The 23,914-nt window shown below is 41.6% G+C and overlaps 1 protein-coding gene across 1 annotated transcript in view; it reads left to right on the forward strand.

The window, feature by feature from the left end:
* sacm1lb (SAC1 like phosphatidylinositide phosphatase b) overlaps positions 1–19,249 on the forward strand; it is a 64,701-nt gene extending 45,452 nt beyond the window's left edge. The window contains exons 8-20 of the mRNA XM_056286035.1: positions 5,215–5,316; positions 5,445–5,530; positions 5,867–5,953; positions 6,049–6,117; positions 8,263–8,342; positions 8,440–8,538; positions 8,641–8,779; positions 15,842–15,911; positions 16,183–16,255; positions 16,528–16,621; positions 17,197–17,289; positions 17,390–17,447; positions 17,541–19,249. Of these exons, the coding sequence (XP_056142010.1) occupies positions 5,215–5,316; positions 5,445–5,530; positions 5,867–5,953; positions 6,049–6,117; positions 8,263–8,342; positions 8,440–8,538; positions 8,641–8,779; positions 15,842–15,911; positions 16,183–16,255; positions 16,528–16,621; positions 17,197–17,289; positions 17,390–17,447; positions 17,541–17,677 (1,187 nt within the window). The 3' untranslated portion in view covers positions 17,678–19,249. The remainder of the gene's footprint in view (positions 1–5,214; positions 5,317–5,444; positions 5,531–5,866; positions 5,954–6,048; positions 6,118–8,262; positions 8,343–8,439; positions 8,539–8,640; positions 8,780–15,841; positions 15,912–16,182; positions 16,256–16,527; positions 16,622–17,196; positions 17,290–17,389; positions 17,448–17,540) is intronic.
* The last annotated feature ends 4,665 nt before the right edge of the window (positions 19,250–23,914 follow it).

Genomic DNA, 23,914 nt, shown 5'->3' on the forward strand with positions numbered 1-23,914 from the left:
ACAAATCCCAATTCCAATGAAGTTGGGACGTTGTGTAAAATGTAAATAAAAACAGAATACAATCCTTTTCGACCTATATTCAATTGAATACACTACAAAGACAAGATATTTAATGTTCAAACTGATAAACTTTATTGTTTTTTTGAGAATATTCACTCATTTTGAATTTGATGCCTGCAAACACGTTCCAAAGAAGCTGGGACAGGGGCATGTTCACCACTGTGTTACATCACCTTTCCTTTTAACAACACTCAATAAGCGTTTGGGAACTGAGGACACTAATTGTTGAAGCTTTGTAGGTGGAATTCTTTCCCATTCTTGCTTGATGTACGACTTCAGTTGCTCAACAGTCCGTGGTCTCCGTTGTCGTATTTTGTGCTTCATAATGCGCCACACATTTTCAATGGGAGACAGGTCTGGACTGCAGGCAGGCCAGTCCAGTACCCACACTCTTTTACTACGAAGCCACGCTGTTGTAACACGTGCAGAATGTGGCTTGGCATTGTCTTTCTGAAATAAGCAGGGACGTCCCTGAAAAAGACGTCGCTTGGATGGCAGCATATGTTGCTCCAAAACCTGTATGTACCTTTCAGCATTAATGGTGCCTTCACAGATGTGCAAGCTACCCATGATACCATGGGCACTAACACACCCCCATACCATCACAGACGGTGGCTTTTGAACTTTGCGCTGATAACAATCTGGATGGTCCTTTTCATCTTTAGCCCGGAGGACACGACGCCCATGATTTCCAAAAACAATTTGAAATGTGGACTCATCAGATCACAGCACACTTTTCCACTTTACGTCAGTCCATCTCAGATGAGCTCGGGCCCAGAGAAGCTGGCGGTGTTTCTGGGTGGTGTTGATATATGGCTTTCGCTTTGCCTGGTAGTTTTAACTTGCACTTGTAGATGTAGCGATGAACTGTGTTAACTGACAATTGTTTTCCGAAGTGTTCCTGAGCCCACGTGGTAATATCCTTTACAGAATGATGTCAGTTTTTAATGCAGTACCGCCTGAGGGATCGAAGGTCATGGGCATTCAGTGTTGGTTTTCGGCCTTGCCGCTTACATGCAAAGATTTCTCCGGATTCTCTGAATCTTTTGATGATATTATGGACTGTCGATGACGAAATCCCTAAATTTCCTTGCAATTGTACGTTGAGAAACGTTGTTCTTAAACGGTCGGACTATTTGCTCACGCAGTTGTTCACAAAGTGGTGAACCTCGCCCCATCCTTGCTTGTGAATGACTGAGCCTTTCGGGGATGCTCCTTTTATACACTCATGACACTCACCTGTTTCCAATTAACCTGTTCACCTGTGGAATGTTCCAAACAGGTGTTTTTTGAGCATTCCTCAACTTTCCCAGTCTTATGTTGCCCCTGTCCCAGCTTCTTTGGAACGTGTTGCAGGCATCAAATTCAAAATGAGTGAATATTTTCAAAAAACAATAAAGTTTATCAGTTTGAACATTAAATATCTTGTCTTTGTAATGTATTCAATTGAATGTAAGTCGAAAAGGATTTGCAAATCATTGTATTCTGTTTTTCTTATTGTTTTACACAACGTCCCAACTTCACTGGATTTGCGGTTTGTAGCTGCCTCCGGAACTGGAAGTGCAGAAAAGCTTTTTATCCTAGCGCCAAATAGTAACACATGCAACGTGGTTTACCCTGAGGTGCTTGAGCTCTGAGCAACACATTGCAAAGAAGCTTGATGAATGGATTGAAAATTATGACATTTGATAATTTTCATTAATAACATTCGTTTATTCGACATTCGTTTATCACATTTATCATATCATAAATTATCCTATATTTCATCATCATTATATTGTAAAGATCAGATCGTGTTGGTTGTTTTGGTGAGAACATTTTCCCCAGGCAACGCCGGGTACCTCTGCTATCTCTCTCTCTCTCTCTCTCTCTCTCTCTCTCTCTCTCTCTCTCTCTCTCTCTCTCTCTCTCTCTCTCTCTCTATATATATATATAAAGCAAGAGTGTATGATTGTATGTTCGCTTAAAATTCCAGAAATACTCACTGTAGAACAAAAAGCAAGGTATCTTTAGAATCAGCATTTTCCCAGTATTGCACTGTTTGAAAAATATTTCAAAAACCAAGTAAAAATTTTGATTTATTTGTGAAATTGATTTTATTTTGTGGCAAGCGCTAGCTCTTTCTTTCCAGTCATCTAAGACTCTCTGTTCTTCTCTCTCGATTACCCCGGTGTACTATAACTCATGAACCACAGCCACACATACAGGTCGATGATATATATGTATATATCAGAATCAGATCTTTCATATTTATATTACCTTTCTACATACACTACCGTTCAAAAGTTTGGGATCACCCAAACAATTTCGTGTTTTCCATGAAAAGTCACACTTATTCACCACCATATGTTGTGAAATGAATAGAAAATAGAGTCAAGACATTGACAAGGTTAGAAATAATGATTTGTATTTGAAATAAGATTTTTTTTACATCAAACTTTGCTTTCGTCAAAGAATCCTCCATTTGCAGCAATTACAGCATTGCAGACCTTTGGCATTCTAGCTGTTAATTTGTTGAGGTAATCTGGAGAAATTGCACCCCACACTTCCAGAAGCAGCTCCCACAAGTTGGATTGGTTGGATGGGCACTTCTTTGAGCAGATTGAGTTTCTGGAGCATCACATTTGTGGGGTCAATTAAACGCTCAAAATGGCCAGAAAAAGAGAACTTTCATCTGAAACTCGACAGTCTATTCTTGTTCTTAGAAATGAAGGCTATTCCATGCGAGAAATTGCTAAGAAATTGAAGATTTCCTACACCGGTGTGTACTACTCCCTTCAGAGGACAGCACAAACAGGCTCTGTGCCACTCTGCCCTGAAGCCCAGAATCCCGCAGCCGCCTCTTCACTGTAGATGTTGACACTGGTGTTTTGCGGGTACTATTTAATGAAGATGCCAGTTGGGGACCTGTGAGGCGTCTGTTTCTCAAACTAGAGACTCTAATGTACTTATCTTCTTGCTCAGTTGTGCAACGCGGCCTCCCACTTCTTTTTCTACTCTGGTTAGAGCCTGTTTGTGCTGTCCTCTGAAGGGAGTAGTACACACCGGTGTAGGAAATCTTCAATTTCTTAGCAATTTCTCGCATGGAATAGCCTTCATTTCTAAGAACAAGAATAGACTGTCGAGTTTCAGATGAAAGTTCTCTTTTTCTGGCCATTTTGAGCGTTTAATTGACCCCACAAATGTGATGCTCCAGAAACTCAATCTGCTCAAAGAAGTGCCCATCCAACCAATCCAACTTGTGGGAGCTGCTTCTGGAAGCGTGGGGTGCAATTTCTCCAGATTACCTCAACAAATTAACAGCTAGAATGCCAAAGGTCTGCAATGCTGTAATTGCTGCAAATGGAGGATTCTTTGACGAAAGCAAAGTTTGATGTAAAAAAAATCTTATTTCAAATACAAATCATTATTTCTAACCTTGTCAATGTCTTGACTCTATTTTCTATTCATTTCACAACATATGGTGGTGAATAAGTGTGACTTTTCATGGAAAACACAAAATTGTTTGGGTGATCCCAAACTTTTGAACGGTAGTGTATATAAAGCTAGAGTTTATGTTTGTATGTTCGCTTAAAACTCCAGAAATACTCATTGTAGAACAAAAAGAAAGGTAGTTTTATATATATATATATATATATATAAAGCAAGAGTGTATGTTTGTATGTTTGCTCAAAACTCCAGAAATACTAATTGTAGAACAAAAAGAAAGGTATCTTTAGAATCAGCACTTTCCAAGGATTGTACAGTTCGAAAAGAATTTAAAAAACAAGATAAAAATTTGATTTATTTGCGAAATTTAGTTTATTTTGTGGCAAAATGTGGCATCTTTTTTATATTTGATGCCATACATTGTTACGTCATCTAAATCAAAGGAATTTTCAGCCTCGATGCCAGGGTTATTAGTGCAGATCATCACCCTGGATTCGAGGCTGCAAGAGTGAGAGTGGCGAGCTTACTTATCACAAAGCACGTGACAATTTTTTGTTGCCACAAGACACGCAATGTGGTTTACCCTGAAGTACTTGAGCACTGAGCGATTAATACACACATTGGCAAAGAAGCTTGATGAATGGATTGAAAATTATGACATTTGATAATTTTCATTAATAAGATTTGTTTATTCGACATTCGTTTATCACATATATCATAAATTATCCTATATTTCATCATCGATTATATCGTAACGATCAGATCGTGTTGGTTGTTTTGGTGAAAACATTTTCCCTGGGCAACGCCGGGTACCTCTTCTAGTAATCATATTTAATGGATAGAAACTGCACCAAGGAATCCCTCTCTGTAGAAACCCCAACCAATTATACATTTTACTTAGAATAGTGTTTGTTTGTTTGTTTGCGACATCGCGACAGTCATGGGTGCAAGTCCATGAATACTGGGATGGCATCCAACGCTTTACCTGTGTCCCCGTCCATAGGGTTAGTGGTTGTGTCTGGAAGGGCATCCGACGTAAAATTTTGTCAGAAAAGTATGCCGATTGACTCCACTATACTGGATAAGTCGAGGCCCCAGGTTAACAACGGCCGCCATTGGTGCTGTGCCCTCACATTGTACCAATGGAAACTATATAATCTACTGTGGTAACCCCTGAGAAACAGGGAACAAGCTGAAAGAAGAAGTGTTTGGTAGAATGATAACATGATATGAGGAGGCCCCACAGGCAAAGGACCACATACGTATATCTACCGGTTATTGTTGACAGTATGTCTATTTGCACCGTTATATCATTTGTGTATTGATTAAGACTGTGTGCACAGTTAAATCCGAAACATCACATGGAATGTAGCCAGCAAAAAATGAATGATAAACAACTAAAATATGCCACTAAATTTCTCTGCAATTAAACAATCCATTTACTTGTACTGAGCAGTTAAAACTAAGGGACCACTGTGCATTCTGTAAGATTTGTACTTCCTGTATAAGGATGGCAGTGTCAAAGGTTTAACTGTGTCCCAACACACACACAAAATTCCACCGAACTATATCAATTTATATATATATATGTAAAATCACATCTTTCTCATGTAAGCTCTTTACTACTTTCTAATTGTACAACAACTACTTTACTAGTGAATTTACTGATTGAAGATTTCTCATTTCATTATCACAATTTGAAACCTTGACTTGGATGTAAACCAGTCATCATGATGAAGTCATGTTGCATTAATGGAAAAGTCTTTGAATGGAATATTATCTCTAGGAGGAGTTGTTTCAGAGCTGGTGTCCGCTACTACGTCCGAGGTAATTCTGCTGTCTAGCCTACAAGCAGTGTTTTCGCTACTGGACAACTTGTTGCTTTTCATTTCAGAGACTAACGGTGTATTTTTTAGGCTGAAATCTGATGTAGTGATACGTGTTTGTGTCTTAAGGCATTGATTCAGAGGGCCACGCTGCAAATTTTGTGGAAACAGAGCAGATTGTGCAGTATAATGGGGGCAAGGCTTCATTTGTACAGGTGAGCGTGTGTGGTTATGAGAGCAGAACTTGGATCTTCTGGTGTCATATCACATTTCCCTCTTAAGACAGTAGTCATCTCATCCCATGTCCTGAGCATTCTGTCAACATTTAATGCCCTTCTTTTAGTGTGGGTGTTGTTTCAAACACCTTTACTGCTGGTAGATTTCCATAACACTCCCAAAGTCCTCTTCTGAAAATCTGCTAGTGTTTCTGGTAGGTGTGTTGGGAAATTTAGGCAATATAATATAGTTAATGGATGAATACGTGCATGAAGGACAGATTTATGCATGTTGTCAGAACCAATTCATTGGGTTGACACTTTCTTTGTTCACAGACCCGAGGTTCTATCCCCTTCTACTGGTCCCAAAGACCTAATCTCAAGTACAAACCAAAGCCTCAGATAAGCAAAACAGTCAACCATGTAAGCTGTTTGTGTACTTATTTAAGGAAAATCAAGTCCTTTATTCATTCATTTTTAACTTCTGCACACAATTTTCCTCTTCTTGATTTGTATAGATCGATGGATTCCAGAGACATTTTGAATCCCAGATTATTCTTTATGGAAGACAAGTGATTTTGAATTTGGTAAGACTAAAAGCAGTCTTTAACATTCAATGGAAGAGAATTTGTGGAGTTCATTACTTCTGTGTAAGGGGGCCATGTAAATACTGATATGTACTATTACATGTACAGTGCATCCGGAAAGTATTCACACCCCTTCACTTTCCCCACATTTTTTTATGTTACAGCCTTATTCCAAAATGGATTAAATTCCTTTTTTTCCCTCATCAATCTACATACAATACCCCATAATGACAAAGTGAAAAAGGTTTTGTAGAAATTTTTGGAAATTTATTAAAAATAAAAAACTGAAATATTGCATGTACATAAGTATTCACACCCTTTGCTATGACACTCAAAATTGAGCTCAGGTTCATCCTGTTTCCACTGATCATCCTTGAGATGTTTCTACATCTTGATTGGAGTACACCTGTAGTAAATTAAATTGATCGAACATGATTTGGAAAGGCACACACCTGTCTATATAAGGTCCCACTGTTGACAGTGCATGTCAGAGCAGAAACCAAGCCATAAAGTCAAAGGAATTGTCTGTGGACCTCTGAGACAGGATTGTATCGAGGCACAGATCTGGGGAAGGGTACAAAAACATTTCTACAGCTTTGAAGGTCCCGAAGAGCACAGTGGTCTCCATCATTCGTAAATGGAAGAAGTTTGGATCCACCAGGGCTCTTCCTAGACCTGGCCGCCCAGCCAGACGGAGAAGGGCCTTGGTCAGGGAGGTGACCAAGAACCCGATGGTCACTCTGACAGAGCTCCAGCGTTCCTCTGTGGAGATGGGAGAACCTTCCAGAAGGACAACCATCTCTGCAGCACTCCACCAGTCACGCCTTTATGGTAGAATGGCCAGACGGAAGCCTCTGCTCAGTAAAAGGCACATGACAGCCCGCTTGGAGTTTGCCAGAAGGCACCTAAAGGACTCTCAGACCATGAGAAACAAGATTCTCTGGTCTGATGAAACCAAGATTGAACTCCTTGGCCTGAATGCCAAACGTCATGTCTGGAGGAAACCAGGCACCTCTCATCACCTTGCTAATACCATCCCTACAGTGAAGCACGATGGTGGCAGCATCATGCTGTGGGGATGTTTTTCAGCGGCAGGAACTGGGAGACTAGTCAGGATCGAGGGAAAGAAGAATGGAGCAAAGTACAGAGAGATCCTTGATGAAAACCTGCTCCAGAGCGCTCAGGACCTCAGACTGGGGTGAAGGTTTACCTTTCAATACGACAACGACCCTAAGCACACAGCCAATACAACGAAGGAGTGGCTTCAGGACAAGTCTGTGAATGTCCTTGAGTGGCCCAGCCAGAGCCCAGACTTGAACCCCATTGAACATCTCTGGAAAGACCTAAAAATAGCTGTGCAGTGACGCTCCCCATCTAACCTTACAGAGCTCGAGAGGATCTGCAGAGAAGAATGGGAGAAATACCCCAAATATAGGTGTGCCAAGCTTGTAGCTTCATACCCAAGAAGACTTGAGGCTGTAATCGCTGCCAAGGGTGCCTCAACCAAGTACTGAGTAAAGGGTGTGAATACTTACGTACATGCAATATTTAAGTTTTTTATTTTTAATAAATTTGCAAAAATTTCTACAAAACCTTTTTCACTTTGTCATTATGGGGTATTATATGTAGATTGATGAGAAAAAAAGGAATTTAATCCATTTTGGAATAAGGCTGTAACATAACAAAATGTGGGGAAAGTGAAGGGGTGTGAATACTTTCCGGATGCACTGTAAATACTGACACGTACTAGTACATGCAAATACTGATATGTACTAGTACAGTTTGCTGGGCATGCTAGAATTTTGGTTTTACTCGGTGAAGTTGGCTCTCTATTTATAAATATAACTTGCCAGATAGCTTATTTTCTGGCACCACAGTATTGAAAAGATTTGTCACCATCAATCCCAACCAATGAAAAATATAAACCATTATCTCTTGACTTTAGAAAGCAATTTCAGAAATAGATTTAAAGCCAGCAAAAGAATCTGTGTTTCTTGCTTTTATGATGCTGTGGAGTGGACTGTTACATGGTCAATTCAGGTGTGAAATATTCTTAAACGTCATGGTTGTTAAGTTGTTGTGTGTATGCAGATGTGTGAGACTATTTTTTTTATTCAAGTTTATTCTTTTCACCCTTTATCACAGATAAATCAAAAAGGCTCAGAGAAGCCACTGGAGCTGGTGTTTGACAAGATGGTGACCAGTTTAGCAAACAGCATGATCAAGTAAGGCCAACAGCTGCTCTCTTAACCCTGGCTGAGTATATCTCACACTTAACTAACTTCATTGGCGTTTTGACAACATTTCTCACTTTCTTCCCAGGTACATAGCATTTGACTTTCATAAGGAATGTAGTCGAATGAGGTGGCACCGCTTGCAGATCTTGGTGGATATGGTCGCTGAAATACAGGATGAATTTGGGTAATGTGCATTTATCAGGATTTTCCACTGCCTCTCAATATTTTGCAATTTTTGATTGATGGTGTGCTCAAGCCTGTGTATTGCATGTGTACTGTTATTCAGATACTTCCTGGTGGATGCAGATGGTAAAGTGCTGATGCAGCAAGAGGGGACATTCCGTAGCAACTGCATGGACTGTCTAGATCGAACAAATGTCGTCCAAAGTCTGTTGGCCCGACGTTCACTGCAGTCGCAATTGCAGGTGGGAGGCTACTGATATACATATTCAAATTATTTATGCTGCACACTTCTTGTACTATATTTGTTTAACAGTGTATAGACAAAATCAATTTCGATGTGCATCTCATGCAGCTATCACATACTTTAGGCTATCAGAGATGCCCCTAATGTATTTCAATGCAAGACTGAGTCAAGTCTTCGAGCTGGAGCCCAAAGTCAAGTCTGAAGTGCTTGAGCTAGATTCCAAGACAAGCATCAAATTTATCGAAGTGTATTCTTAAATATGTTCACTTGTAATGCAATCCCAAATTGCATCTACATTTTTCACATTAGTGTGCAATTTTTTAAACAAATATAAATGATATATTTCTATTAGCATTTGCACTTTTAAGTAAAGGATTTCGATATTTAATTTTCAAAGATGTGCCACATGTAATCGTGAGCAAAATTGAAATGCAGTTTACTATTGCATTAACATCCCAGTTTCAAGATTCAAGATTTTTTATTTGTTACGTCTCATTATACAAGAGAGTAAAATTCTCGTGTTTTGGCTCTTCAACACTGCAGCAACAATAGTAATAAAATAACAAAACAGAACAGAACCAAAAAAGCAGTAATAATAATAAATAGTGTGCAATGTATGTAAGGTGCTGTGTGTGTGTGTGTGTGTGTGTGCAGTTGTTTACATATTTGTGTGTGTTTGTGTATGACAAGCTACATCTCTGTGTGTGTGTGTGTGTGTGTGTGTGTGTGTGTGTGTGTGTGTGTGTGTGTGTGTGTGTGTGTGTGTGTGTGTGTGTGTGTGTGTGTAAGCTGATGATCCGCTGAAGACCATAGGTCAGTACCAGTCAGTACAGCACCGGTCTTAGTGTCTTTAATGTTCTTTGTTCAAAAGCCTGGTTGCTTGGTGGAAAAAGCTGTTCTGGAGCCTACTGGTCCGGGCTTTGAGGCTGCGGTACTGCTTGCCTGATGGTAGCGGCTGGAACAGTCCATAGCTGGGGTGGCTGGGGTCTTTGATAATGCTATGGGCTTTGCTGACACAACGTCCATTGTATATTGTGGAAGCAAGATGTTCTGGTCTTGATACTGTGGAGTCTTTTACCCAAAGGGAGATGACTGAAGAGAGGGTTGGCCAGGTTTGAGGAGTCCTTTAAAATTTCAAAACCTTTCTGCTGAATGTGAATGTTGTATGTTTCAGAACTGGTAGGGAGTTCGCAGCTGTGCACATGACTCTATCTAACAGTTTTTTCTCATGGGCTGTAGAATTGCCATACCATACAGTTATTGAGAAAGTGAGCACACCTTCTATTACATCTCTGTAGAACTGTAACATTGCAACCCTTGACGCTCCAAATTTCCCAAGCTGCCTTCAAACGAATGGTCTTTGTTGAGCGTTCCGCTGGGTGGTCCTGAAGTTGTCTTCCCATTTTAGGCAGGAGAAGATTCTAGCCGCAAGGAATTTGAAATGATCCACTCTGTCTATCACCTGGTTGTTAATGGCCAGCGGTAGTACCGCTCCCTGATTTTTATGGAAGTCAACCACAACTTCTTTAGTTTTGTTGATGTTCAGTTCCAGATTGTTATTGCTACACCAGTCAATAAGAGAAGAGACCTCCTTAGCACATGCAAGGAACAGGTAATATGACCAGAACTTCCCATTAGTCCAACATGTCATGAAATCTCCCAGGACATGTTGGGCAGCACCAAATTTTCCTAGCTAATTTTCAAAAGTTAAAACTGTGACAATTTGCCATTGACAAAATACAGTAATGGCTAAATCTCAGTCACTCACAATCACTTTATCACTTGTTCCTCTGGAAATTGATCATGGGATAAGAGGCTAGCATCATAGTCTACCAATACGACAAGGAGCTTCTCGCTGATGTGACAGCACTGATTGTGAAATGGATCACATGTTTTGATTCTGAAGCATCTCAAAAGTCACCTGGTATAAGTGTTAACATTAAATTGCAGAAAAAGCTTTTTGAATGAGCAGCATAATACAACTTAAACAGTAAAAATGCAAACCCAACGTATGCAAAAGAGCTTTCATTACATTAGCAGAGGTGCTAAATTTGACATGCTAACATCAACGGCAACTGCTGACCTAAACTTTTGGTGAAGCAACTCTCCACCTCTCACCGGAAAACCCACACAGGAATGTTTTTTGGGGTGGCATACATTTTTGGTTGAAATATATCACCCATTGAGTCTTTATATTTGTGTACACAGCCATTTCAGACATCATTTAGCATGTAAATGCCACATATATGGATGAAACAACATGACATTGACATGACAATATTGTTTGTTGTACACATTTGTATTTGACAAAATTGAAAAAAGAACAAAATTTCAAGTATTTCTTGGTCAAATGGAGAATGGTCTTGCTAGATTTCTTGACTGCAGGGAATTGACGCGATCACTGGCCAGAGGATCAGCAGCCAACAGGTGACATTTCCCTATCGGCCTGTAATCAGCCAGTATGAGTGGCACCTGCGTACTGGTTGGCCTGTGATTAGGTGCACCTGTCATGGTCTGTGATCTGGGCTCTCCCATCTCTTGATTGGTGCTTTGGTGCACCTGCGCCCAGTCTCCTTGATTGGCCTGTGATTAGGTGCACCTGTGCTGGGGACTATTTGACTGGGTGCTTTGCAGACATACGTGGTCGAGTCTTTGGAGAGGCTTCGCGTTGGTCTGTGGAAGCCCGTGTCTCCTGAACCCTCATCTGCCTCCGCTGTGTGAGAGTGTTCCCTTTGTTTAGTATTTTATGTTCATTCTGTTTTGCATTTTTGCCTGCCCTGTTTGGCAGTGTTTTTGTTTTTGTTTTTTGTTATTGTGTTTTTGCTTAAGTCCAGTAAAACGACTTAGTACTTACCAACTGCCTCTGCCTCTTCTCTGCAATTGGGTCCAAACAAACTGCATTACAGGAATTATCTGACAGGAAGGAGGAGAGAGGAGGGCTCAGGTGGTCTTTTGGGACTGTTAAGAGTGAGGAAGCTGGAATATGCTGAAAATGACTATTTACCACTCACAACTACAGTACTGTGAAAAAGTATTTGTCCCCCTTTCTAATTTCCTCTAGTTTTTGAATATTTGTCACATTGAAGGGTTTCTGATCTTCATATAAAATGTAATATAAGACAAGGAGAACGTGAGTTAACACAAAACACAGTTTGAACGTTGATCATTTCATTGTTGAAGGAAAAAAGTTATCCATTACCCATGTGAAAAAGTAATCGACTCCTGAACTCATTAACTGGTTGTGCCACCTTTAGCAGCACCAACTGCAACCAAATGCTTACTACGCTTGGGAGGAATTTTTGCCCACTCTTTTTCGCATAATTGCTGTAATTCAGCGACATTGGAGGGTTTTGAACATGAACTGCTCATTTAAGGTCCTGCTACAGCATTGAGGTTCAAGTCAGGACTTTGACTAGTGCCCTAGCAAATACCACAATTTGCCTCACTGACATTAAATCCAGGATGTCCGAAAATTTTCTCAAATTTAATGATAAGTCTGAGGTCATTCTGTTCGGTCCTGAAAAGTCCATTAGCTTTTTCATCGTTTTTGTTTTGTTTTGTTTTGTTTGTGGTCTGTCAGGCAGTCTTAAGCAGGCTGCTATGAATCTTGGGGTAATATTTGATACTAACCTCAGTTTTAATAATCAAATCAAACATGTTCAGTCATGCTTTCTCCAGCTCAAGCTAATCTCCAAAATTGGCTTGACTATTGTAATGCACTTTATTCTGGTATCAGCAAGGGCTCCCTCCACCATCTGCGGTACAAAATGCCGCTGCTCAGCTCATCACTCATCGCTCCTGTGCTTGCCTCCCTACACTGCCTCCCTGTTATATCTCAAACTGATTTTAAAATTATATTGCTCACTTTTAAGGCTTTAAATGGTCTTGCTCCTTCATACAAAGAAGTGGGATGGTCAGAGAGATGACAAAAGTAGACAGGAGTACAAGGAGATGCAGCATAAAGTGAAGAGAGAGGTGGCAAAGGAAAAAGCGTATGGTGAGTTGTATGACAGGTTAGACACTAAAAGGAAGAAGAAAAGGACTTTTACCGATTGGCTAAACAGAGGGACCGAGCTGCGATGGATGTGCAGCAAGTTAGGGCGATCAAGGATAGAGATGGAAATGTGATGACAAGCGAGGAGAGTGTGCTGAGAAGGTGAAAGGAGTACTTTGAGGGGCTGATGAATGAGGAAAATGAGAGAGCGAGAAGGTTGGATGATGTAGGGATAGTGAATCAGGAAGTGCAGTGGATTAGCAAGGAGGAAGTGAGGGCAGCTATGAAGAGGATGAAGAGTGGAAAGGCATTTGGTCCTGATGACATACCCGTGGAGGCATGGAGATGTTTAGGAGAGATGGCAGTGGGGTTTTTAACTATACTTGGCACAAATAGTAAGGAAATTGGTGTTTGGTAGATTATTTCTTTGTTGTAACAATACTTCTTGGCAATAAATCTTATACCGTTGGAAGGCCTGTTTATTTCCCTTTTAAATGGTGCCACATTTGTAAGGAACATGCATTTGTTGGATGAGCAGCAGAGCTGAGTATGTGGGTTGCGCCCATGAAAAATTTGCCAAATCTTCTCTGCCAATGCCAAACAGTTTATTTTTCTGTTGCTATTGACTCTTGTTTTGAGCTTCAGGTACCCCAGGTGTTGACAATCAGGTGCCTGATATAAGGTTTATTGCCAAGAAGCATTGTTACAACAAAGAAATAATTTACCAAACACAAATTTCCTTACTTTTTGTGCTAAGTTTGATTGTTTAACACAATCTTGGAAAGTGAGAGGAGGCCTGAGGAGTGGAGAAGAAGCATACTGGTACTGATTTTCAAGAACAAGGGCCATGTGCGGAACTGTAGCAACTACAGAGGTATAAAGTTGATCAGCCACAGCATGAAGATTTGGGAAAGAGTAATAGAAGCTAGGTTAAGAGGAGAGGCGATGATTAGTGAGCAGTAGTATGGTTTCATGCCACAAAAGAGCACCACAGATGCAATGTTTGCTTTGAGAATGTTGATTGAGAAGTATAAGAAGGCCAGAAGGAGTTGCATTGTGTCTTTGTAGATTTAGAGAAAGCATATGACAGGGTGCCGAGAGAGGAGGTGTGGTATTGTATGAGGAAGACGGGAGTTGCAGAGAGGTATGTAGGAGTGGTGCAAGATATGTATGAGGGAAGTGTGACAATGGTGCGGTGTGCGGTTGGAATGACATATGGGTTCAGTGTGGAGGTGGGATTACATCAAGGATCGGCTCTGAGCCCTTTCTTGTTTGCAATGGTAATGGACAAGATCAGGCAGGGGTCTCCATGGACGATGATGTTCGCGGATGACATTGTGATCTGTAGCGAGAATAGGGTGCAGGTTGAGGAGAGCCTGGAGAGATGGAGGTATGCACTGGAGAGAAAAAAGAATGAAAGTCAGTAGGAGCGAGACGGAATACCTATGTGTGAATGAGAGGGAGGACAGTGGAATGGTCCCCTATCTCTAAGGCTGAGCCCAGACACCCTACGGAGGAAACTCATTTCAGGTGCTTGTGTCCACGATCTCACCCTTTCAGTCACTACCCAAAGCTCATGACCATAGGTGAGGGTTGGAACGAAGATTGACTGGTAAATTGAAAGCTTTGCCTTCCGGTTCAGCTCCTTCTTCACCACAACGGTCTGGTACAACGTCCGCATCACTGCTGATGCTGCACCAATCTGCCTGTCAATCTCCCGCTCCATCCTACCTTCACTCGTGAACAAGACCCCGAGATACTTGAACTCCTTCACTTGAGGCAAGAATTCATCCCCAACCCGGAGGGAGCAATCCACCGTTTTTCGGTGGAGAACCATGGCCTCAGACTTGGGGGTGCTGACTCTCATCCCAGCTATTTCACACTCAACTGCAAACCGCCCCAGTGCGCGCTGGAGGTCACGTTCTGATGAAGCCAACAAAACCACATCATCTGAGAAGAGCAGAGATGCAATTCTGAGGTTAGGCATAAGTTAACATTTGGAATTGGGCCATTGAAGAAAATAAGATTAAAAATAGTGGTGGCTGATATGGAAAATATCAATATAATCATCAAGAATTTTACACAGTGTTGATCTTCATTACAGTATCTGCTTACATGTGGGAAAATACCATGGGAAAATAGAACCAAACTGAGTTTCATCATATTAGTATGCAAGAATGAATGATCAAATACTGATCAGGAGTATTAGCCCCTCCCACTTGGTATGAATTCAAAGTGTAACATGATATTTTCCAATTTATATACTTTATAAGCGAGAACTGTTGTGTCTCTGAACTTCCATTTTTAACTAATGTATTTCATGCAATTGGTCAATACAACCTTTGAATTACCAACTTTGAGTGGAACAAACCATGATGTTCTGAGTGAATCAGTTTTCAAGAACTGACTACGACAACTAAGTATGCCAATGACTTTCCCTTTGTTTGCAACTGTGGAGTTTTAATTTGGGTGCTTTTGTTGAGTCATATGACTTGGGTCATAAAATGTCACGTTTTTATGGTCTTGCCAAGGGTACCATACATTTTCCCAGGTAAATATGCACGTCTTCTGCCAGTCCTTTTGTTTCAGAACAATAAATGAATAAATAACTATAAATATTTGTGTAGGGAATTAAAAGTCTTGCTAGATTTATACTTACAAACCCCAATTCCAATGAAGTTAGGACATTGTGTAAAACGTAAATAAAAACAGAATACAATGATTTGCATGAGTGAGTGAATATTTGCAAAAAACTAAAGTTTATCAGTTTGAACATTAAATATCTTGTCTTTGTAGTGTATTCAATTGAATATAGGTCGAAAAGGATTTGCAAATCATTGTATTCTGTTTTTCTTAATGTTTTACACAACGTCCCAACTTCATTGGAATTGGGGTTTGTAATATTCTAACAGAAATGAAGCAGTAAGACTTTATATGACATGCAGTGTCAATAGTTGGTTGAAATTTCCTCTGCATGGTCATGGTGAAAACTACTTTTAATAGTGAACCAGTAAGTGTTGGTTTGGTGACACAGCTTCTCAGTAGATCTCTCATGTCTGCCTGCAGAGGTTGGGAGTCCTTCACGTTGGCCAGCAGATTGAAGACCAGGCAGACTTTGAGAAGATATACAAGAATGGTAGGGTCTTCCTCACACAGCAGTGGCCTTTGTAATTTTCACTTGATTTTTTTTCCACTTTTTTTTCTTTGTAATTTTCACTTGATTTTTTTTCCACTTTTTTTTCTTTGTAATTTTCACTTGATTATTTACACAAATCTGCTATTTGCATCACTGAGGTTTATATTGTTGTTGCCTTTATCACTTTTCATATTTTATTTTCTGTCTCAACTTCTTTCTGACTTTATATCTTATATAACAAACCCTTTCTGCCTTTCATATATACATATAGCATGGGCAGACAATGCAAATGCATGTGCCAAGCAGTATGCTGGAACAGGAGCGTTGAAGACAGACTTTACAAGGTACGTGTTGACTACAGCCAACACACCAAACCAATGCTTCTTAAGCTCATGTGTCATGACAACCTATTAAAGAAAGTGATTGTATATTCTTTATTGAAAACAATGAAAAAAGATACATAAAACACAAAAACTGCCAAAGTGTCTTGTACATATCACCTTTTGTTGATGATAGAGAGATGTATGAAATGCATGTTCAGATGAAGAGGCATGTGTTTAAAGTGATGATGGTCATGAATCAGAAGGCTGTATGACTGATAGTAAACATCTCTCAGAATGGGAAAGAGGACTCAGTGGGGCATCCTGATGGACGGCTGGAACTCTGCCATCAGATACTATAAGAACAACTTCTCTGACGGCTTCAGACAGGTGTGTATTTGTACTTCTGCATACATTTACACTTGAATGTATATTACCATGAAAAAGTATTTGACCTCTTCTTGGTGTCCTCATTTATTCCATAGTTTTATTGCTGAATAGTTTCAGATCTTTAGACAAAATGCTCGAAAACATACCAGCGTGTCTGAATTAAAGCAGTTCTGCCAACAACAGTAGGCTGAAATTCCTCCACAGCGATGTGAAAGGCTGAGATCACATTATAGGAAGTGTTTGCTTGCAGTTACTAATGCTAATAAAACTGCTGCAGCCACATGAAGTTTAAGAGGGCAATTACTTGTTCACATGGGTAATATGAATGCTGATTACCTTTTTCAGTGAATAAATGAGGTAATTCAAAAAACGCCTTTTGTGTTTACTCACTTTCACTTTGTCTATATTACATTTGGTCTAAACGCCTGAAAACATTCAATATGACAAATATCCAATAATCAAGGAAGGAGGCAAATGTTTTTTCACAGCACTGAAGTGTTTGCTCATCTCTATTAAGTCATAATGGCTAGATGTCAGCATGCTACACTGATACAAACTTATCTCCTTTGGTGCAGGACTCCATTGATCTGTTCCTAGGAAACTATGCTATTGATGAGGCTGATATGACCATGCCTCTCCATGAACCCAAAGACTGGAAGTTCCTCACGGTAAAGAGTGACAAGGAAAATTCATCATATCATTTAAATTCTCATTATGTACATTCCTATGATGATGTATGTAATGTGATCCTTGTGCTCTTCCTTCCAGTTGCCTATCATCATGGTGGTTGCATTCTCTATGTGTATCATTTGCCTGCTAATGGCTGGTAGGAGACCCCTGACTGCTGCACATGATAAAGCATACATGCGGTATAAACTCCCTACAACTTGCCATGACACTATAACAATTTCCCTCTTAGGTGACACATGGACAGAGACCCTGGCCTATGTCCTGTTCTGGGGCACAGCCAGTGTGGTGACCGCCGGCCTCATCCTGTTCAATGGTCAGGACTTCGTAGATGCACCCAAGCTGGTGCAGAAAGAAAAGATGGACTGAATGTGCGCGTGTGGAAAGCAGCTGGGCCCCGCAGACCTTTCTTTCTCCATCTTATCCTCCACTACATCATCACTTTACCGCCAGCATCAGAAGGCCTGGAACCTGTACTGAGCAGAGGAGGGACTATGGAACATATTGTGTGCGGGGCAGGAGGAAGGTCCAGTTTAAAACACTATTCTAAAGCAACTGTAAGGTTCAAAGACTGCTTATACACTGGGCTGCTGCTGTCCACACTGTTGGCTCATGTTTTCGATTGGACGGCCCTGTCCTTATGTTTTACTGTATATACTAAACCTCTTGGGGTCCTGTGATAGCTTATTATGTCCCCATTTCAAGGAAAATCTATTAGATAGGACAAGGGCATTGCAGAACTTCTGCTGTGTTGCCATGCCACAGGCAAACTTTAACAATGCAATGGGTTTTTAAAATGTCGTCTTTTTGTTTACTGTTATGTGCGCTGTTCACTTCTCTCTCTCTCTCTCTCTCTGCTGTGTCTTACAGGGCAGCTGTTTCATGTGATGCTAGCGTAAGTTAGCCATGATATGAAAAGAATCAGCTATCCAGTGTTTGAAAACAATAGAAAAAAATTACCTGTTTGATTTGTCACTCAAATTGTGTACCACCTCCACAAGCCCTCGCTATATAGTGCCATGTTGTTTTCAACACTCACTATGTGCATAGATCAAGATTTAGGTTGCCACAAAGATGTCTTTAGTTCATTTCAGTAAGTCATGGATAGATTTTAAAATAACCATGGAGAAATAAATGTGTAGATCAGAGTTTTTGATGTCCTTCCAGAGGATTGCTCTTGAAATGTTCATTGTGTGACGCTATCTTTGGTGCTTGATTGTATCTAAAACGCTTCATCCTTTGGCTGCCAATAGAGTTTTGTGTCTGTGCTGTAGTCTTCCAAACTACCATATGAAAGGCTCAAAATTTGCAAAAAGGAAAGTCAGAACAATCGTTAGAACAACAATGAATACAATCTGGACTAATTTTAGCCTCTAATCAGTTTAAATCTGAAGAGGGCAAAACTGTGCAATTCTTAATCATTAGATGAAGGGTCCATGTTGACTTACACTGAGCAGGACCAAAGTCCCGTTGTTAAATAAAGATGACCTTTCAAGGAGAGAGGCGCTGCTGAGTTATTTCAGTGTTCACCAGATGGACCACCATGTAATCAGGGTTTTTTTTTTAATCATAGCGTGGGGTCTCAGGGATGGTTTTCACCCATCTACTCTTTCATTCCACCCCAGCCCATGTTTTCTGTCATTGCCCCGCTCTAACATCTGGTCTCTCTAGCGTTTATTTGGCTTTACTGAGGTCAGCTGCTGCTGTGAGCTGGTTGAGGGAAAGGCAGGCCGTTTGTACATAGAAAACATCAACTACTATCACAGGACATCTCTATGGCACCTCTTAACTGTCAGACTAGCATTTGCCATTCTTGTAAACAAAATAATGTTTTATTGATATTATTTCTCTAGCTGATGTTTATTTCCACTCTGATTTTCCATATTGGGAGTGACATTTCTTTCACTTCAATTGTAGTGGTCCAATAATAAACAAGGCAGATTATCATTACACCAGTGTGCTAGCATTATTTTTATTTAAAGTTACTCATTTAGCAGAGCCATTTATCCAAAGCAACTTGCAGGAGTTATCAAATCATCTCATAAAATCAGTCTCAAAAATGTATTAACCATTAATTTTGGTGTTGTGGAAATTGCAGGAAAGTAGAGACAGACAATTTCTCATTGACTACACGAACGTGTGTCATTTATTCTTCCATACAAAAAAACACAATCCAGCTACAAGGCGGCGCTCCCACAATCCTCTTCCTAGCTCCACCCTGTCAATCCAGAAACCCTTTCTTAAAGGGCCCGTGTCTACCTAACCCAGCACGTCAACCGATTATGGTGAATTCTACCTATATAGTCCACTACATACATCCCCCCAGAATTCAACATAAAAAAAAGTCAACATAGAGGGGGGCGGATGGCCTGGCCACAACGGCTTCGCTGAACATGTGCAGAGGCCAGATTGCCTACAGGAGCAACCTTAAGGACTCTGCGGCGACATGGGGATAGGGCAGGGGGTGGAGGAACCTTAGGGGCCTTGTTGGGGGTTGGTCCAAGTCCAGGTGAGCCGGTTTGAGGCGATCTACCGAAATGCGCTCTGGCTTGTTGCCGACCTGCTAGTCTTCCCCACTCCCCACCGCGAGGTCACCCTCCTACCCTGCCCCCACCCCCCAACAAGGCCCCTAAGTTTCCCCCACCCCCTGACCTACCCCCACGCCGCCACAGGGTCCTTAAGGCCCCTGCTGTAGGCACCCTGGCCTCCGTACCTTTTCGGCGAAGCTGTTGCAGCCGGGCCATCCGCCCCCCTCCACGTTGACTTTTTTTTTTATTATGGTGAATCCTTGGGTACGTACGTAGCGGGATATATGGGCAGAATTCACAATAATTGGCTGACATTCTGTGTTAGGTAGACAGCTAAGAGGAGGATTGTGGGAGCAGCGTCTTGTGGCTCGGATTGTGTTTTTTGTACAGACAGTGTTGCAGCTGCCATCAGGACTGTGTAGGTAACATATAGCTAGCAGAAAGCACTATTAACGGGGACAAACTGATACACGGTAGCCATCGGATCTCTGGTCTCACCGGAATGCCAAACAAGGGCAACCGGCCGTTTATTGAAAAGCATAATTGGCAGCACCTGTAGAGTAATCACCCGCCCCCCCTCTGCACAGTGACGTCAGCATAAGGGCATTCAAGACAGACAGTGTTCATCGGTGTTCAACACCCCCACTTGCTCTTAGGCTGATTACAGTATGCAGTTGTCAGGTACATCTAGCAAAGAAAATAAAAACATCTTACATACCAAAAACAAAAGAAACAAACTTGTCAAGCAGAGCTTTAGTTACAGGTTTAGTCAAAATACCTGCAATCATGTCTGATGTGGGGCAATACTCAATAGTTATCCTTCCATCACTAAGTGCAGACCGAACAAAATGATATTTGATGTCAACAGGTTTACACCTTTGACGACATACAGGATTCTTGGACAGAGCAATGGCACCCTGGTTATCCTCATGGATAGTCACTGGTGTATAATCACACCCCATATCCATCCCATTCAACAGTTGAACAAGATACATACTCTCCTGTGTAGTAGCCGCCAAAGCCATGTACTCGGCTTCACATGTGGATAAAGCAACAGTGGGTTGTTTCTTAGACTTCCAAGAGATAACAGGACCCGTTTCAGAGAGGCAAAAACAATAACCAGTAATACTTCTTCTGTCATTCTGGTCTGCGGCCCAGTCAGCATCACTGAATGCAATAAGGTTAAGGTTCACATCACTTCTTTTGTAACACAATTCATGGTTAACAGTTCCCTTCAAATATCTGAGCACATGCTTTGCAGCTACCCAATGCTGCTCTCTTGGGTCAGACAGGTGTTGTGACAGTTTACTTACAATGAAGCTAAGGTCTGGTCTAGTACTTGTCATTACATAGATCAAACTGCCAACCATTTCTCGGTACCTCCTCGAATCAACAGGGTTACCTTCATCATCAAATTTCAGTTTGTTCTCACATGGGGTCGATCTTGGTCTACAGTGAGTCATGTCAAACCTCTCTAGGATTTTTGTGATGTACCTCTTTTGGTTCATCTTTATTTCACCATCTCCCTGTGTAAAGTCAATACCAAGGAAATGTTTTAGTTTACCAAGATCTTTCATCTTGAATTGGTCTCCCAATAGCTCTTTCACATTCCTGAGGGTTTGACTGTCACTTGCTGCAATAAGAAGATCATCGACCCAGATAATCAAAATGATTCTCTCACTCCCAGTTTGTTTGCTGTAAACACAGTGGTCAGCTGGGTTCTGAACAAAACCATTTTGGCAAAGGAAATCATGCAGCATTTTATTCCAGTTTCGTCGTGACTGTTTCAGGCCATAGAGTGACTTGTTGAGCCTACAGACTAGTCTCTCACCAGTTTGAGACTTAACCTCAAAACCTTCTGGCTGTTCCATGTATAGCTCACAGTCAATGGGAGCATGTAAATATGCAGTTTTTACATCCATTTGGTGCAGCTCCAAACCATATTGTGCAGCAACCTGCATTAAACTGCGTACAAAGGTCATATCAGCGGTTGGGGAAAAGGTCTCACTATAGTCTATCCCTTCAATTTGACTATAGCCTTTAGCTACATATCTTGCTTTATATGTGGTTTCAATTGGGTTTTCCTTAACGCTGTAAACCCATCTGCCCCCCACTGCATGTTTACCTTCTGGCAATGTTGTTAGGGTAAAAGTGTCATTTTCCCTCAGGGAACTCATCTCATCCTGCATAGCTTTAGCCCATAGTGAGGACTCTGGTGAGCCTAGGGCTTGTTTCAGGGTTTGGGGTACATCACAAATAACCCTGTAACAGTAGTCAATGCTGGTTAAAACCTGGTCATCACACCATAATCATCTAGATACGGGGGAGGTCTCCGGTCTGTCCTTGGAGAACTACCTTCCACCCTCATGTTGGTGTCTGACTCACATTGCTCTACATCTTGTGTACTCTGACTCGTCATCTCGATTTGTGGTTGGGTCTTAGCGCCCTCTCTAGGCAGAACACATTCACTGGCTTCCTGGTCTGACATTCAGTAGCGCTCTTTGTAATGAACTTCACCAACCTGTTCTTAAACACTTTCCCTGTGTCTGGATAGTATACCAAGTATGCAGGACTGTTCTTGTCATAACCAACAAAAATACCCTTTTCACATCGGGGATCAAGCTTTTTCTTATTTTGTTTGTATGCATAGCACGCAGAGCCAAAAATATAAATTTTGGAAAGATCAGGCTTCTTCCCGGTCAACATGTAGTATGGAGTCTGCCCTACACGCCCATTATAACATCTGTTACGGATAACCGCAGCAGTCTGAACTGCATATGTCCACAGTTCTTTCGGTAGGCCACTCTCAAGCAACATACATCTAGACATTTCAAGCAATGTTCTCCAGCTTCTCTCGGATGTCCCATTTTGATGAGGCGAGTAAGGGGCCGAGGTCTCGTGTCTAATGACATTTTTGCTAAGCAGTGACTGAAAATCTCTCGACATAAATTCTGTACCATTATCCGATCTGATACATTTGACTTTGCCATAAGGTGCAACGTCAGCAAAGAACTCTTCTGTGCCCTTCACTGTGTCGCTCTTGGATTTCAAAAAATAAGTAAACATTGCTCCTGAATAATCATCAGTGAATCCCAAAATGTACTTGAATCCATCTTTGGCTGTTTGCTCTATAGGGCCAGCTAAATCTGTGTGCACCAGTTCAAGTGCGACTTCAGCTTTTACATCTGCCTCTCTATTTCTGCTTTGGGCAAATTTACCTTGAATGCATATTTCACATGGCACCAAGTTACATTCAGTTTTGCCTTTAACACTCGTTCCCTTAGTGACACTTTCCAATTTTAACACATCATCATAATTGCAGTGACCAAGGATTTCGTGCCAAGTCTGTACATAATAGCATGCATGACATTCATCATTCTCGAGTTCATGCTCACCATTGTCGTAGGTGTTCAGGTAGTAGAGCCTGTTGCGCTCGCTGATGTCGAACCTGGTACCGTCCTTACGGACGAGCTGGTCTCTGCCTTGTTGAAAGGTCACTGAGGCACCGTTTGCAGTCGCTGTCTTCACGGAGAAGATGTCCTGTGGGTAGGAGGGAATGTGCAGCGCTCCCCTCAACGTCGCTTTCACCCGTCGGCCGTTGGTGTCCTCCAGAATCACCTCCGCGTCTCCTCTTTTGGTGGCAACACCCGTTGTCCTGGTCCCGTCAGCCAGCTCCAGGGTGTGTTTCGCTGGCTGGAACGTTGAGTCGAAGCTCTTAAACTTGCGTTGGTCGGTGATGATGTGGGATGTCGCTCCTGTGTCCACCATCAGGCCACCTTCGGAGCCCTCCCGCTGTCCGTCGCTGACCCGGAATGCGAAATCGTGCTCCTCTTCGTCGGCGGCAAGTATGGTGGCGCGCTTCACGTCATCCCTCCTCCTCCGTCTGCATGCGGCGTCGCTGTGTGTTGTGCTCCTGCAGAGAGTGCACCACTGCCTGGGCCACTGCCCCCCCTGGTCGTTTTGCTGACAGGCCCGGGCAATGTGACCCCTCTCCCCGCAGGAAAAACAGGTAACGTTCGCTCTCCCGCCCGCCCCGGGAATAGCAGTCACCTTCATCACTCCGTCATCAGGTTGCGTG

The sequence above is a fragment of the Lampris incognitus genome, chromosome 9 (genome assembly GCF_029633865.1).
Source record: "Lampris incognitus isolate fLamInc1 chromosome 9, fLamInc1.hap2, whole genome shotgun sequence".
NCBI classification, from domain to species: Eukaryota; Metazoa; Chordata; class Actinopteri; order Lampriformes; family Lampridae; genus Lampris; species Lampris incognitus.